The sequence below is a fragment of the Mobula hypostoma genome, chromosome 12, assembly GCF_963921235.1.
Source record: "Mobula hypostoma chromosome 12, sMobHyp1.1, whole genome shotgun sequence".
In the NCBI taxonomy this organism is placed as follows: Eukaryota; Metazoa; Chordata; class Chondrichthyes; order Myliobatiformes; family Myliobatidae; genus Mobula; species Mobula hypostoma.
Genome location: NC_086108.1, coordinates 88,602,997 through 88,617,653, shown reverse-complemented (window position 1 = coordinate 88,617,653; position 14,657 = coordinate 88,602,997). Strand labels below are relative to the sequence as shown.

The 14,657-nt window shown below is 40.2% G+C and overlaps 1 protein-coding gene across 3 annotated transcripts in view; it reads left to right on the top strand.

Annotated features, from left to right (window-relative positions):
- agla (amylo-alpha-1, 6-glucosidase, 4-alpha-glucanotransferase a) overlaps positions 1-14,657 on the top strand; it is a 99,767-nt gene that overhangs the window by 64,731 nt on the left and 20,379 nt on the right. For all 3 annotated transcript variants that reach the window (XM_063064578.1, XM_063064576.1, XM_063064577.1), the window contains exons 23-26: positions 1,895-2,028; positions 10,163-10,338; positions 10,908-11,010; positions 12,235-12,460. In XM_063064578.1, coding sequence (XP_062920648.1) covers positions 1,895-2,028; positions 10,163-10,338; positions 10,908-11,010; positions 12,235-12,460 — 639 coding nt within the window. The remainder of the gene's footprint in view (positions 1-1,894; positions 2,029-10,162; positions 10,339-10,907; positions 11,011-12,234; positions 12,461-14,657) is intronic.

Sequence of the window (14,657 nt, the reverse complement as noted above, 5' to 3'; positions counted from 1 at the left end):
TTAAAAAAAGGAGAAAATCCGACATTGTCACAACACACTGCTTTCTTCACAGAGAGGTGCTGATGTCAAAAACTCTTGGAGCTGTAATGAGAAAAGTCCTAGATGATGCCTCAAAAGTAGTTAACTTTATTAAAGAAAGACCAGATCACTGGAGAATGATTTAAAATAACTGTGTGAAATATTAGATGAAGTGCACATCAGTCTCCTGCTACAAACAGAAATCCAGTGGCTAAGCAGAGGAAAAGTTCTCAACAGGGTGTTTGAGCTGAAAGGTGAATTGCAGGAGAACTTTCAAGAAAATAATTGAAGATGAAGAATTGTCTACTTAACACATTTTTCATCATATGAACCAGTTGAACAAGTTTCTGCAAGACCCTAGAGAAAATGTTTTGACTCAAGTGACAAGATTCTTGGATTTAAAAGGAAACTGAATCTTTGGGAAAAATCATGTTGCAAAAGGAAATCTGCTGGTTGGGCTTGAGAGTAAGTAAGGATATCAGAAAGTCTCGAGTCATATTGAAAACCACCTAGAAGAACTGCAGAACAAAATTGAACAATATTTTTCCTTCCTGTCAATGCAAGTGTATGACTGGGTGAGGGACCCTATCCCTGAATCTTCTGCTCAGCCTGAGAACTTGAATTAGAAAGAAGAGGAAGAACTTTGTGAGGTGCATTCTAATTGTGCACTCAAGATGAGATTTACTGACCTGCCCCTGGCCATGTTCTAGATTTCTATGAAAGAGGAGTATTCTGCCATTCATACGAAAGCAACAAACACTATACTGCAATTTTCAATTTCCTATATGTGTGAGCAAGCTTTTTCTTGTTTAACAAGCATCGAGCAAAGATAGAAATTGTCTCACTTCAATTGCAGGCGAAATCCATGTGTGCTTGTTATATTTGTCTTATGAGTTTTTAAAATTTATGAAAGGGAAAGAAAGATTAATTTCAAGAAAAGTAAGCTAAGCTTAGCTACCTATTTTTTTCAAGAAAGGTTGACTAAAAATTCATTCCCTACTCAAAAGAGCATTGTCAATTATTTTTTCATTGTTATATATACAACGTACTGATCACACTGTGATCATACTGCGAGCTGAAGATATAACATTTTTTTTACGCAGGGGTTCCCTGAGACCTGAAAATTATTTCAAGGGTTCCTCCAGAGAAAGGCTGCTCTAGAGTATCCATATATCTCTCTGCAGCGTGACATTCTCCTGTTCTTTACTGCAGTGTTACAAAGCCATTTCACTATTTCCTACAATGCTGTAGAAGAAACAATATGTCAGTGGATAAGGATAATGCTGGTACAGGGGTATTCCAGTGCTTTATGTCAAGAGTGCATGTAAAACTAACCTAGGTAATTGTCTGAAATAACTGTACTGGATTTAATAATGCACAACAGATCAGAATGTGTTAACAATCTGATAGTGGGATATATTACATCCCTCTGCTGCAGGGTCCTGATGCAGGATTTAAGTCCATAAGACATGAGAGTGGAACTGGGTCATTCATCCCATCAAGAGAATTGAGACGCAGCCTCAGATTGGAAAGTTGTCCCTTTAGAACAGGGATGAGAAGGAATTGATTTAGCCTGAGGGTGCTGAATCCGTGGAATTTATTTATAGATGGCTATGGAGGGCAGGTGATTGGGTGTTTTTCAAGTGGAGGTTCAAGGGCATCAAAAGATACGGGGAGAAGGCAAGAGAATGAGGTTGAGCAGGATAATATATCAGCCATGATGGAATGTCATAGCAGGTTCGATGGGACAAATGGCCTAATTCTGCTCCTATTCCTTATGAATGATATTAATATCTAATTTGAAACCCCGCAAATTGGTTAACTTCTAACTGTACTTGCTGGAAATCTATTATCTCAATGTTCTCTTTTCTACCAGGTTGGTAAATGGTTTGAAGCAATGTTTTCTTACCTCAAAGTCCTTCCCCGTTACCTTATTCCATGCTACTTTGATGCAATCCTCATAGGAGCTTACTCAGTTATCATGGATATAACTTGGGACCGAATGTCTAGGTGAGTATTGTTAACAGAGCAAAAAATACATCAACATGTAAAGGTAACACTGCTATGCAAATATACTTCATGTCAAAAGTCTGCACATAAAAATAACCTAGATCTGTACCAGCTCTGCTGGATTTAGTAATGCATCACTCAAGAATTTGTTAGCATCTCACAATGGAGAATATTGCCTAAATAGAGATTAAGATGTTAAATTTGATACCAGGTTTCCGAGGGAGATTAGAGAGGGTCATGAATCAAGCTTTGAAGTTTAAATCAATTTAAGAAGACAAAATGGACTTGGCTTATAATCAGTAAAACAAGCAAAGACAGAAAGTGAGATTAGAGAGGTTTGTGGAAGAGATATTATTACCATATTGTTTTTTTTTCACTCACTTTGTAACACCTCACATAGCAGCTGCGATGAGCATCATCATGTGAGACATCGTGATCAAATGGAGCAGAACGAGCAAACCATCTGCATCATTGATGTGCCATAAAGATGCAGACATCTTCATCGTCCTTCCCTCTTATCCACACCCTTCCACCCCTATCTTGTCTTGTGTGACTGATTATGTACTCAGTACAAGACTATTTTCCCGGTGTAATGACGTGATGTTGAGATGTTTGGAGGATTACTGGGATCTTGAAGCACATGCCATCAACATCCTAGCAGTCTCCATTGAGCAGCATTTCAACTGGACTAATCAGATAAATATGAGAGCAGTCTCCTGCAACAATGACTTACCTTCTAAATCACCCAAAGCCTTTTCATCACCTTGGAGGCATGAGCCATAAATGTGATGGAATACTCTTGGTAAGCCAAAATCACTGCAGCTCTTAAGTAGATTGAAGCTCAACACTATCCAGAACAAAGTGGCCTGCTTTGTTGGTACTCCATCCTCCACCCTCAACCCTAATTATTCCTTTCCTCCATCACCAGCTCACAGAAGAGGCAAGCTGGGATGATGAGGGATTTGTTGGGGGAACAGAAAAGAGGTTCTATGGATGAGAACGAGATTCCTGGATTGGATATTGCCAGCCAGGTGCTGGGGTCTGGGGTATTTCAGATAGAGTCCTCGGCATTCTTAAGTGGGAGGGTGGAAAAGGTCATGGTCTATGACATAGGTAGCAAAAGTGATGAGGCTCTGCAAAGTCAGTTCAGGAAGTTAGGTGCTAAGTTAAAGGGCAGGACCTCGAGGGCCATGATCTCAGTATTGCTACCCATGCTACATGCTAGTGAGGCCAGAAATGCAAAGTTTATATAGTTTTGCAGAATCTCGTCACTCTTCTACCTATATAATCAGTTTCTACTTGGACCATGACCTCTGGCTATCCACTATCCCACTTAAGAGTGCTGAGGACTCGATCTGGGATAGCCAAGGAGTTGGTGTAGGAGAGAGGGCATCAAATTTTTGGATCATCGTGCTCTTGTCCAGGGAAGGTGGGATGTACAGAAGAGACAGTTTGCACTTGCACTGGAGGGGGACTAATATCATACTGGGAAAGTTTGCTAGTGCTGCATGGGTTGTGGGGGTGGGGGAGGGAGGGAGTAGGTTTAAACAAGAGTTGCAGGGGGATTTGAACCAGAGTGCCAGAACAGGTTGTGGAGACAAATGTTGCTGAGCTCTCAGACAAAGATGGGAATCAAAAGATTGAGCATGGTGCAGCAAATGTCCTGAGCTGTGTATATTTCAATGCAAGAAATATCTTAGGAAAGGCAGATGGGCTCAGGGCATGGATCAACATGGGATTATAATACTGTACTTATTAGTGAGACGAGTGCAGGAGGGGCAAGACTGACAGTTCAGTGTTTTAGGGTTCAGTGTTTTGGAGTCGATAGAAGAGGAGGGATTAAAGGAAGACGGGTGGAATTACTGGTCAGGAAAAATGTTGCGGCAGTGCTCCATCAGGACGGACCAGAGAACTCGATTAGTGAGGTGTTAAGAATGAAACTGAGAAATAAGAAAGGTATGACCACGTCAAGGGGTCTATATTACAGATCATCCAACCGTCGTAGGGATTTAGAGGAGCAAATCTGTAATGAGATCGTAGACCATTGCAAGAAACTTCAGGTTGTTATAGTAGGTGATTCTGACTTTCCATATAATGACATACTGTAAAAGGACTAGATGAGACAGAGTTTGTCAAAGTTCCCTGAATCATTATGTAGAAGTGCCAGTGAAAGAGTGTGCACTTCTTGATCTGCTATTAGGGAATGAGACAGGGCAGGTGACATAAGTTTGCATAGGGAGACACTTTGCATTTAGTGATTACAATGCCATTAGTTTCAAAGGAAATATGCAAAAAGATACATCTAGTCTGCAGGTTAAGATTCAAAATTAGGAAGAGACCAGTTTTGATGGTATCAGAAAAAGAACTGGCAGGTGTGAATTGGGACAGCCTGTTCTCTGTCAAAGGTGTACTTGGTAAGTGGGAGGCCTTCAAAGGTGAAATTTTGAGAGTATAAAGCTTAAAAGGTAAAAATAACAGATTTAGGGAACGTTGGTTTTCAAGAGATATTGATGTTCCGGTTAAGAAAAGAAAGAGGTGCACGGCAGGTATAGGCAAGTAGGACCAAATGAGGTACTTATGGAGTATAAGAAATGCAAGAGAATACTTAAGAAAGCAATCAGGAAGGCTAAAAGAAGGTATGACATTGCCAGAGCAGCCAAGGTGAAGGAGAATCCTAAGGGATTCTACACATGTTAAGAGCAAAAGGATTACAAGGAACAAAATTGATCCTCTGGAAGATTAGAATGGTAATGCATGTGTGGAGCCAAAAGAGATTAGGGAGATCATAAATCAATTTTTTGCATCTATGTTTGCTTGCGAGACAGATACAGAAGTGAGGCAAAGTGGTGGTGAGGTCTTGGACCTTATATAGATTACAGAGGAGGAGGCAAATTAGGGTAGATAAATCGCCAGGGCCTGACAAGGTGTTCCCTTGAACCTGCAGGAGGCAAGTGCAGAAATTGCAGGGGCTCTAGCAGTGATATTTAAATCATCTTTAGCAACAGAAGAGGTACCAGAGGATTGGAGAGTAAGTAATGTTGTTCTGCTGCTTAAAAAAGGCTCTAAAGATAAACCAGGAAATTATAGGCTGGTGAGCCTGATATCAGCAGTGAGAAAGTTATTGGAATGAACTCTTAAGAATATTTGTGTATTTGGATAAATACAGACTGATTAGGGTATGGCTTCGAGCATGGTAGGTCATGTCAAGGAGGTTACCTGGAAAGTTGATGAAGGCAAGGCATTGGATGTTGTCTACATGGACTTCAGTAAGGCATTTGACAAGATCCCACATGGAAGGTTAGTCAAGCAGGTTCAGTTATTCGGCATGCAAGATGAGGTAGTGAATTGATTTAGACATTGGCTTTGTGGGAGAAGCCAGGGAGTGGGAGTAGATGGTTCCCTCTCCACTGTGACCAGTGGAGTTCCATGGGAATTGGTGTTGGGTCTGATGTTGTTTGTCATCTATAATCAATAATCTGGATGATAATGTGGTTAAATAGATTGACAAATTTGTGGATGATGCCAAGATTTGGGGTGTAGTGGAAGAATATCAGAGCTTGCAACTGGATCTGGATCAGCTGGAAAAAGTGCAGATGGAATTTAATGCAGATAAGTACAAGGTGTTGCATTTCAGTAGGAGCAACCAGGGTAGGTCTTACACAGTGAATGTTAGGACACTGAGGAATACTGTGGAACAAAGGGATCTAGGAACGCAGGTACATAATTCATTGAAAGTAGATGGTGTCGTAAAGAAAGCTTTTGGTACATTGGCCTTCATAAATCAAAGTATTGAGTATAGGAGATGGGATGTTACGTTGAAGTTGTATGAGACGTTGTTGAGGCCGAATTTGGAGCATTGTGTGCAGTTTTCGTCACCTATCCACAGGGAAGAAGTAAACAAGGTAGGAAGAGTGCAGAGAAAATTTATAAGGATGTTGCTGAGATGGGAGGACCTGAGTTATGAGGAAAGATTGTATAAGACTGATTCATAAGACCATAAGATATAGGAATAGAATTAGGCCTTTCGGCCCATCAGGTCTGCTCTGGCATTTCATCATGGCTAATCCAATTTTCCTTTCAGCCCCAATCTACTGTCTTCTCCCCGTATCCATTCATGCCCTGACTGATCAAGAATTTATCAACCTTTGCCTTAAATATACATAAAGACTTGGCCTCCACAGCTGCAAAGAACTCCACAGATTCACCACCCTCTGGCTAAAGAAATTCCTCCTCATCTCCATTCTAAAAGGACGACCCTCTATTCTGAGGCTGTAGCCTCTGGTCATAGACAATCCCTCCATAGGAAACACCCTCTTCACATCCACTCCATCAAGGCCTTTCACCATTCGATAGGTTTCAATGAGGTCTCCTCTCATTCTTCTGAATTCCAGTAAATACAGGCCCAGAGCCATCAAACACTCTTCATATGACAAGCCATTCAATCTTTGAATCATTTTCATGAACCTTCTTTGAACCCTCTCCAGTTTCAGCACATCCCTTCTAAGATAAGGGACCCAGACCTCCAAGTGAGGCCTCACCAGGGCTTTATAAAGGTTCAACATTACATCCTTGCTTTTATATTCTAGTCCTCTTGAAATGAATGCTAACATTGCATTTGCCTTCCTCACCACAGAATCAAATTAACATTTAGGGAATCCTGCATAAGGACTCCCAAGTCCCTTTGCGTTTCAGTTTTTTGTATTTTCTCTCCATTTCGAAAATAGTCAACCCTTTCATTTCATTTCAAAATACATGACTATACACTTCCCGACACTGTATTCCATCTGCCATTTCTTTGTCTTGTCTCCTAATCTGTCTAAGTCTTTCTGTAGCCTCTCTACTTCCTCAAAACTACCTGCCCCTCCACCTATCTTCATTTCATCTGCAAACTTTGCAACAAAGTCAACAACTTTATCATCCAAATCATTGACATATCACACAAAAAGAATTGGTCCCAACTCAGACCCCTGTGTAACAGCACTAGTCACCAGCAGCCAGTCAGAAAAGGCTCCCTTTAATCCCACTCTTTGCCCCCTGACTATCAGCCACTGCTTTATTTATGCTACAATCTTTCCTGTGATACCATGGGCTCGTAGCTTGTTAAGCAGCCTCATGCATGACACCTTGTCAAAGGCCTTCTGAAAATCCAGGTACACAAGATCAACTGATTCTCTTTGTCTATCCTACTTGTTATGTCTTCAAAGAATTACAACTGATTTGCCAGGCAAGATTTTCCCCTAAGGAAACCATGCTGACTACGGCCTATTTTATCATGTGTCTCCAAGTACCCTGAGACCCCATCCTTAATAATCAACTCCAACGTCTTCCCAACCACTGACGTCAGACTTACTAGCCTATGGTTTCCTTTCTTCTGCCTCTTTCCCTTCTTGAACATCTGGCACTCAGAAGGCAACTTGCCATCTGGGAATCTCGTTCTCACCTACAGAACCTCTTGTCCATTCCCCTAACTAATGAATCCCCTATCACCACAGCGTGTATCTTCTTCCTCCTTCCTGTCTGAGTCACAGAGGCAGACTCAGTGCCAGAGACTACCATTGTGACTTTTTCTGTTAGGTCATTCCCACCAACAGTATCTGAAGTGTTATACCTGTTGTTGAGGGGAATAGCTACAGGTACACTCTGCAGTGGCTCCTTAACCCCTTTCCGCTTACTATCACCCAGTTTCCTGTGTCCTGCACCTTGAGTGTAACTACCTCTCTATATATCATATCTATCAGTCTTTCAGCCTCCCCAATTATCTGGAGTTCATCCAGTTCCAGCTCCAACTCCTTAATGCTGTTTGTTAGAAGCTGCAGCTGGATGCATTTCTCGCAGTTGTAGTCGTCAACGGTACTGGAGGTCTCCCTGCCTTTCCCACATCCCACAAGAGGAGCATTACACTATCCTCACTGTCATCTCTACCTAGTTGAGCAGATGTAAAGAAGAGAAGAAAAAAAAATAAACTTGAGCTTTTCTTTCCCTGAGTGAAGCCTCAAAGAGATTAAACCTTAGGATCACCACTCTGACTATGTACACTCCTTGGAATATAGAAGATTGAGGGGAGATTTGATAGAGGTATACAACTTTATGAGAGATATAGATAGGGTAAGAACAAGCAAACTTTTTCCACTGAGGTTGGGTGGGACTACAGCCAGAGGTCATGGGTTAAGGGTGAAAGGTGAGAAGTTTAAGGGGAACATAAGCGTATCGTGAGAGTGTGGAATGAGCTGCTAGCACAGGTGGAGCATGCAAGCTCAATTTCAACGTTTAAGAGAAGCTTGGATAGGGGCCTGGATGATAGTGGCTATGGTCCTGGTGTAGGTCATTGGGAGTAAGCAGTTTAAATAGTTTGGCATGGACTAGAAGGGCTGAAGAGCCTTTTTCTGTGCTGTATTTTTCTATGACTCTATAAGACTCCTCATTGCCTCTGAACATGATTTAGAGCTGAATTACTATCCTCTCTTTATCACTGGGTCTAAATCTTAGAACTACTTCCCCAACAGCATTATGGGCTTACCTTTACCAGTGAGAAGACAGCTCGGTTTGAGAAGAGCAGTGGGGATGGATAATAAACATAGGCTTTACTAATAAAACCCAGATCCCAAAAATGAATAAATAAATATGGTGGGGTATGTGAAATTCTGCCTATCAGGTGTTTGCAGGTGCACTAAGTTAGAGATAACCTTGTAACACTGTTTAGAAATGGACCAAAAGTGCAAATCAAAAGAATAAAAATCCTTTATAAATGCTTTAAAAAGTTGAGGCTTTATAAGGCATTGGTCAGACTGCATTTGTAGTTTTCGACCAGTTTTAGCCCCATTATCTTAAAAGGGTTGTGCTGGCTTTAGAGAACATCTAGAGGAGATTCACAAGAATTATTCCAAGAATGAAAGGTTTAACTTGAGCATTTGATGGCTCTGAGCCTGTACTCATTTAGATTATGAAGACACGCAGTCCTCTTTTATTGTCATTTAGTAATGCATGCATTAAGAAATGATACAATATTTCCTCCGGTGTGATATCACAAAACACAGGACAGACCAATACTGAAAAAAAACTAACAAAACCACATAATTATAACATATAGTTACAACAGTGCAACATACCATGACTTGATGAAGAAGTCCATGAGTACAGTAAAAAGTTCAAAGTCTCTCAAATGTCCCACATCTCACGCAGACGGGAGAAGGAAGAAAAATTCTCCCTGCCATGCCCGACCACAGTCCGACTCTGAGTCATCTGAAAACTTTGAGCCTCCGATCAGCTCTCTGACACCGAGTACCGAGCGCCATCTCTATCCGAACGATTCGACCTCAATCTCGGTCGCCAACAGCAGACAAAGCCGGGGATTTTGAGGCCTTCCCTCTGAAAGATTCCCGACTGCGCAGTAACAACAGCAGCGAACTGGCGTTTCAGAAATTTCTCCAGGTGTTCCTCTGTGCTTTCACGTCTGTCTCCATCAAATCAGAATTGTCCACGGCCCCTATTTAACGGATACGATATCATTTTTCACCGGAGGGCTGCGCATGTACGGCGCGCTGCTCCCTCTCCTCCTGCATGAAGGGGGATCTCATTGAAACCTATTGAATATTAAACCTAGATAGAGTGGATGTGGAGAGAATATTTTCTATAGTGGGGGGTCTTTAGGGCCAAAGGGCACAGCCTCAGGATAGAGCGGGTCCATTTAGAACAGAGATGAGAAATCTCTTTAGTCAGAGGATAATGAATCATTGCCACAGTGACAAAGTCATTGGGTATATTTGAAGCAGAGGTTGAGAGGTTCTTAATTAGGAAGGGTGTCAAAGATTATAGGTGTGAAGACAGGAGAATGGGTTGAAAGGGACAATAAGTCAGCCATGATGGAGTGGCAGAGCAGACTAGATGGACCAAATGGCCTAATTGTGCTCCAATTTTTTATGGTCTTCAATATTTTTCCATGACTAGTGAGATATAATTATTTCCATTGGATTACCATTCAAAATTTAGTTGGTTAATCCTCAAATATGTCTATCTTTTACAATAATTCAATGCGTAAACCTGGGACATTTAAAGCAAAATGGGTAAATGAATGATTATTAGTAAAGAAATTGTAATTGTTAGTTCTCTGATTTCTACTTTTGTAATTTTCTCTTAGCTTTGTGCAGCATGGCTCAACATTTGTGAAGCAACTTGCTATGGCTTCACTGCAGATGTGTGGAATCGGCCGATTTCCTGTACTTCCACAACTGTCATCTTCCCTGAAAAATGTTCCCTATAGATCGAATTATATAACTGGTGAGAAGGAACAGTGCTGTGTTTCCTTAGCAGCCGGTAAGTTAGCAAAAATTAAATGTTTTGGTTCTAAACACGTTTCACAAAAACATACCCAAAGTTGCAGTTCTGGGGGTTGGGTGGGGGGGGGGGAGGTCAATAAAGCTGAAAAAATTTCCTATTTTCTTCAAAACCTTTTCTTTTGAAAGAAAGGTCATGATTCATAAGTTAAATGTAAGATATTGCTATACATCTTGAACCATTACATATATTTGGTCTTCCACTGTCTATAACAGGAGTTCCAACCTTCCTTATACCATGAACCAATACCAATAAGCAAGGCATCCATGAACCCTGGTAGGGAACCCCTGCTCCATACCAAGATTATTCAAAATTTTGCAAACTGACATTGACCAGAGTATCTTTTGACTCTATAATGCACCTTTGGTTTTAATAGAAGTCTTCATTGCATTAACTTGTATAAGGTGCAGGATTTATCACTTACCAAGGAACACTTTCCCAATATTGTAGAATAAAGTTCATTTACATTGCTAAGCCAAAAAGCTATTGTGCCATTTCAGTGTTCAATTCCATCTCCTCTAATAAGGGTTTTCTTGTTTGCTATTAAGGGCTGCCGCATTTTGGTTCTGGCTTATTCCGCTGTTGGGGTAGAGATACTTTCATTTCTCTCAGAGGACTACTACTAGTCACAGGACGTACCATAGAAGCTAGGTAAGAAGAAATGATGTCCCGGAATCCTAGGTGATGGCAATACTGAAGAGGTTATTTTTCATGTTTTCCTGTGTCATTGGTAAAGAAGCATCTCTCAACTCATTCCTCCTTTTTATGTCGCCAGAAATGGGTCTTCTGATCATGTTGGTCTTTCTTTCCCTTCTAAGTTTTGTTCTGCATATTCTCTCATTCTCTGTACTGTAGACATTGAGTCAGCAAACATTTCTTATAAAAATTCTTAACCACACTGTGATTGCGACGATAATCAATCTCCTGATGCTGTGAGTCAGATATTAAACCTGCATGCAATAGAAGTATACAATTATGTCATTTTGGCCTGTTTGAACTCAGAGATAACTTGGGTTAAAAGGAAAACAAAGTGCCGGAAACCGTCTGTAATCTGGGTAGTGTTTTTCCAGAGAACATTTGAAGTCTGGCGCAATTTAAAATGGTCAATAAAGATTGTAGATGGAAAACATTTTTTTACAATGTTATCACTTAGCATTCAAATAGAAAAATAAATTAATGAATGCAAGCATAATTCTGAAATTAAGCACATTAGTATCTTACAAAAAGTAAATTATTTCAGAGTGACTAAAATTTAGTGGATTTGATATACTATACTGTTAATACTGTTGGGAAATCAAGTTTAAAGCTAAAATTATTAACAGAAAAGCACATTGCCCAGATTACATCGGAAGTGGTGAGAACTCTCTTATTGTCCATTCCCAATTTTCTACTGGGGTATATTCATGAAGGAATTGCAAGCCATACTATTTGATTGACCTCTTGATTCTCTTTGTTGGGTTTGAGATTTTCATAATAAGAACATTCTTTGGATTTGCATTCTGTGTTACCTGTTCATTAAAGACAGTCTCTAAATATCGATCTGTTTTTCTCTAAACACATTCTTTGTGTAAGGGCACTACTTTGTTGTGAATGATAAAGCTTGCCTTCTCCAATGTAAAGTATCTGCAATATTTTGTTTTCACCTTATAATTTATCTATTGCCTGGTTTATGTTAAAATCATCTGGTGCAAGTTCAAAATTTGATCAAAGATATTTGCTGAACATGAATCCAAATTATCAAGTACTCAAATCAAGTCAGTCCTTTTGGTTTACTGACTTGGGTTGTGTTTTGATACAAATAAAAATTAACCACATCTTTATTTTTTTTAAATCTGTCAGTTGTTTCAGTTCTCAAATTATTTCATTTGATTATAGGAATATCATCCTTGCATTTGCTGGTACTCTACGACATGGTCTAATTCCAAATCTGCTCGGACATGGAATATATGCACGATATAATTGCAGGGATGCTGTCTGGTGGTGGCTTCAGTGCATTCAGGATTACTGCAAAATGGTTGAGAATGGATTGGAAATTCTCAAATGTCCTGTCAGTCGGCTATATCCCACTGACCGTTCCCCAGCTCTTGCTCCAGGCTCTGTGGTAATTGTTTACTTTCTTCTAGTTATTTCCAGCTTTGTATAGCTATGGTGTAACTGACTTTTTTAAAAGTGACAAGTCTTTATGATTTTATTGATGCAAAATTATCCAAGATATTTCCTTTATTACTTTATCTACATCTTCCATGTTAGGATTTAGATCTGGTAGAATTAGAACCTGGAACAGTACACTAGAGGAACAGGGCCTTCAGCCAAACACAGAGCCAAATTGAATCAAATCAAATTAAAAGAAGTTCATTTTAGTTTTCATATAAGACTATAAGATACAGGAAGAGTATTAAGCCATTTGGCCCATCAAGTCTGTTCTGCCATTTAATCATGGCTGATCTATCTTCCCCCTCAGCCCCAATCTCCTTCCTTCTCCCCGTATCCCTTCATGTCCTGACCAATCAAGAATCTATCGACCTCTGCCTTAAATTACATAAAGACTTGGCCTCCACGGCTTACTGTGGCCTAGAATTCTACAGATTCACCACTCTCTGGCTAAAGAAATTCCTCCTCATCTCTGTTCTAAAAGGACACCCCTCTATTCTGAGGCTGTGTCCTCTGGTCTTAGACTCTCCCTCCACAGAAAACATCCACTCTATCAAGGCCATTCACCATATGATAAGTTTCAATGAGGTCACCCTCATTCTTCTGATTCTAGTGAGTACAGGTCATATGCATGATTATAGTGGAAAGGAATGATACATAATCTGATGCTTCTGTCTAAAGAATAACCTGCAAACAAAAAAACTAAAAGTAATGGTCTTTTACTGTAAGTATTATCAGAAGCACAAGCTTACTCACTTATTCAAATTTGCTTGAGGCAGCAGTTATTTAGGAATGATGTCTGATGCTTCCCACCCTTGTCCGCTGACGCATGCACATACCTATCTTCGAAGTTCAAAGTCTTTCAAGCTATTTATTGCAAAATGTACTTCTTCTTGTCTGCATCTAAGGTTTAAAATTTTTTTTTTTATAAAACTGTGAAGATCCACTCGAGCTGGAGAAGTGTATTTAATTATCTTGAGTGATCTTGTTCACAGTTTATTCCTTTAGCATTTGCATTACGCCCCATGCATCAGCCAAATCAAACAATCTTCTGATCTTAGTTTAGAGGTTGACAGTGGTAATGAGAATTCTTCCAGCCAAATGTACAAAAATACACCAGCTGGAATGTTCCTATGAGTCAAAGATATTCCAGGGAATCGGTATTGTAAAATTGAAAAAATAGCAATAATGTGAAAAATCATTCTGTTTATGATGGTTGTCCATGTGGGTTTTGCTAAAGATCTTGTGAAAGTTTGAATATGAGGCACGAAGTACAGATGTGGTAATATAAGTATCTTGGATCATAAAGAATGACTCTCGGTGAGGTGGGTATTGTGATAGAATTGAGGGAAGGGAAGATGAGGAAAAAGGAGATGAAAAGTTGGGGGTAGGCATGAATAAGAAGTGTGGAACTTGTGCATGTCTGTGTGCGCAGACAGCTTGTGCCTGTCCGTCCTGTTTGTGCATTGAAAGATGTGATAAGTACGAGCAGTAGAGCTACATATGTCTCCAATCATCTTACCCCCTCCTTATCGTTGACTAAGAACCTGCCTTTTTTGACTTAGAACCTGCCTTGTCATGACGTTGTGCTGTTTGGTATGCAGTAAACACTCCAGAGAAAAAGATATCATTTGTGGAAATTTGCCATTGCTCAGAATAGAGACTGAGATCTGGAAAATCATGAATAAGCCCTACAGTGGCAAACCTGAATGTCACTCTTACTGAACCTTAACGTTAATTTCTTGAATGACGAAGGAAAAAAAGTTAGCTTTATTTCCCGGATTACATCAAAGCATGCGTGAAATATATTACTCAATGACCAACACAGTCATCAGTCGGCTGTAAAAGAAGTGGAGAGGAAACAACTCAACCTCAGTCCCTAGTATCTGTCTAAGTGGAAGAGAAGGTTGGGCAATGCAATTTTAGGTATGCCCCTGAGCAACTTACAGTACTTCCTTGTTGGTGTCGGTCGGTGTCACTCCATGTATTGAGTGAATGTAACGTAAGCAAGGCATTTGACAAGGTACCCCATGCAAGGCTTATTGAGAAAGTAAGGAGGCATGGGATCCAAGAGGACATTGCTTTGTGGATCCAGAACTGGCTTGCCCACAGAAGGCAAAGAGTGGTTGTAGACGGGTCATATTCTG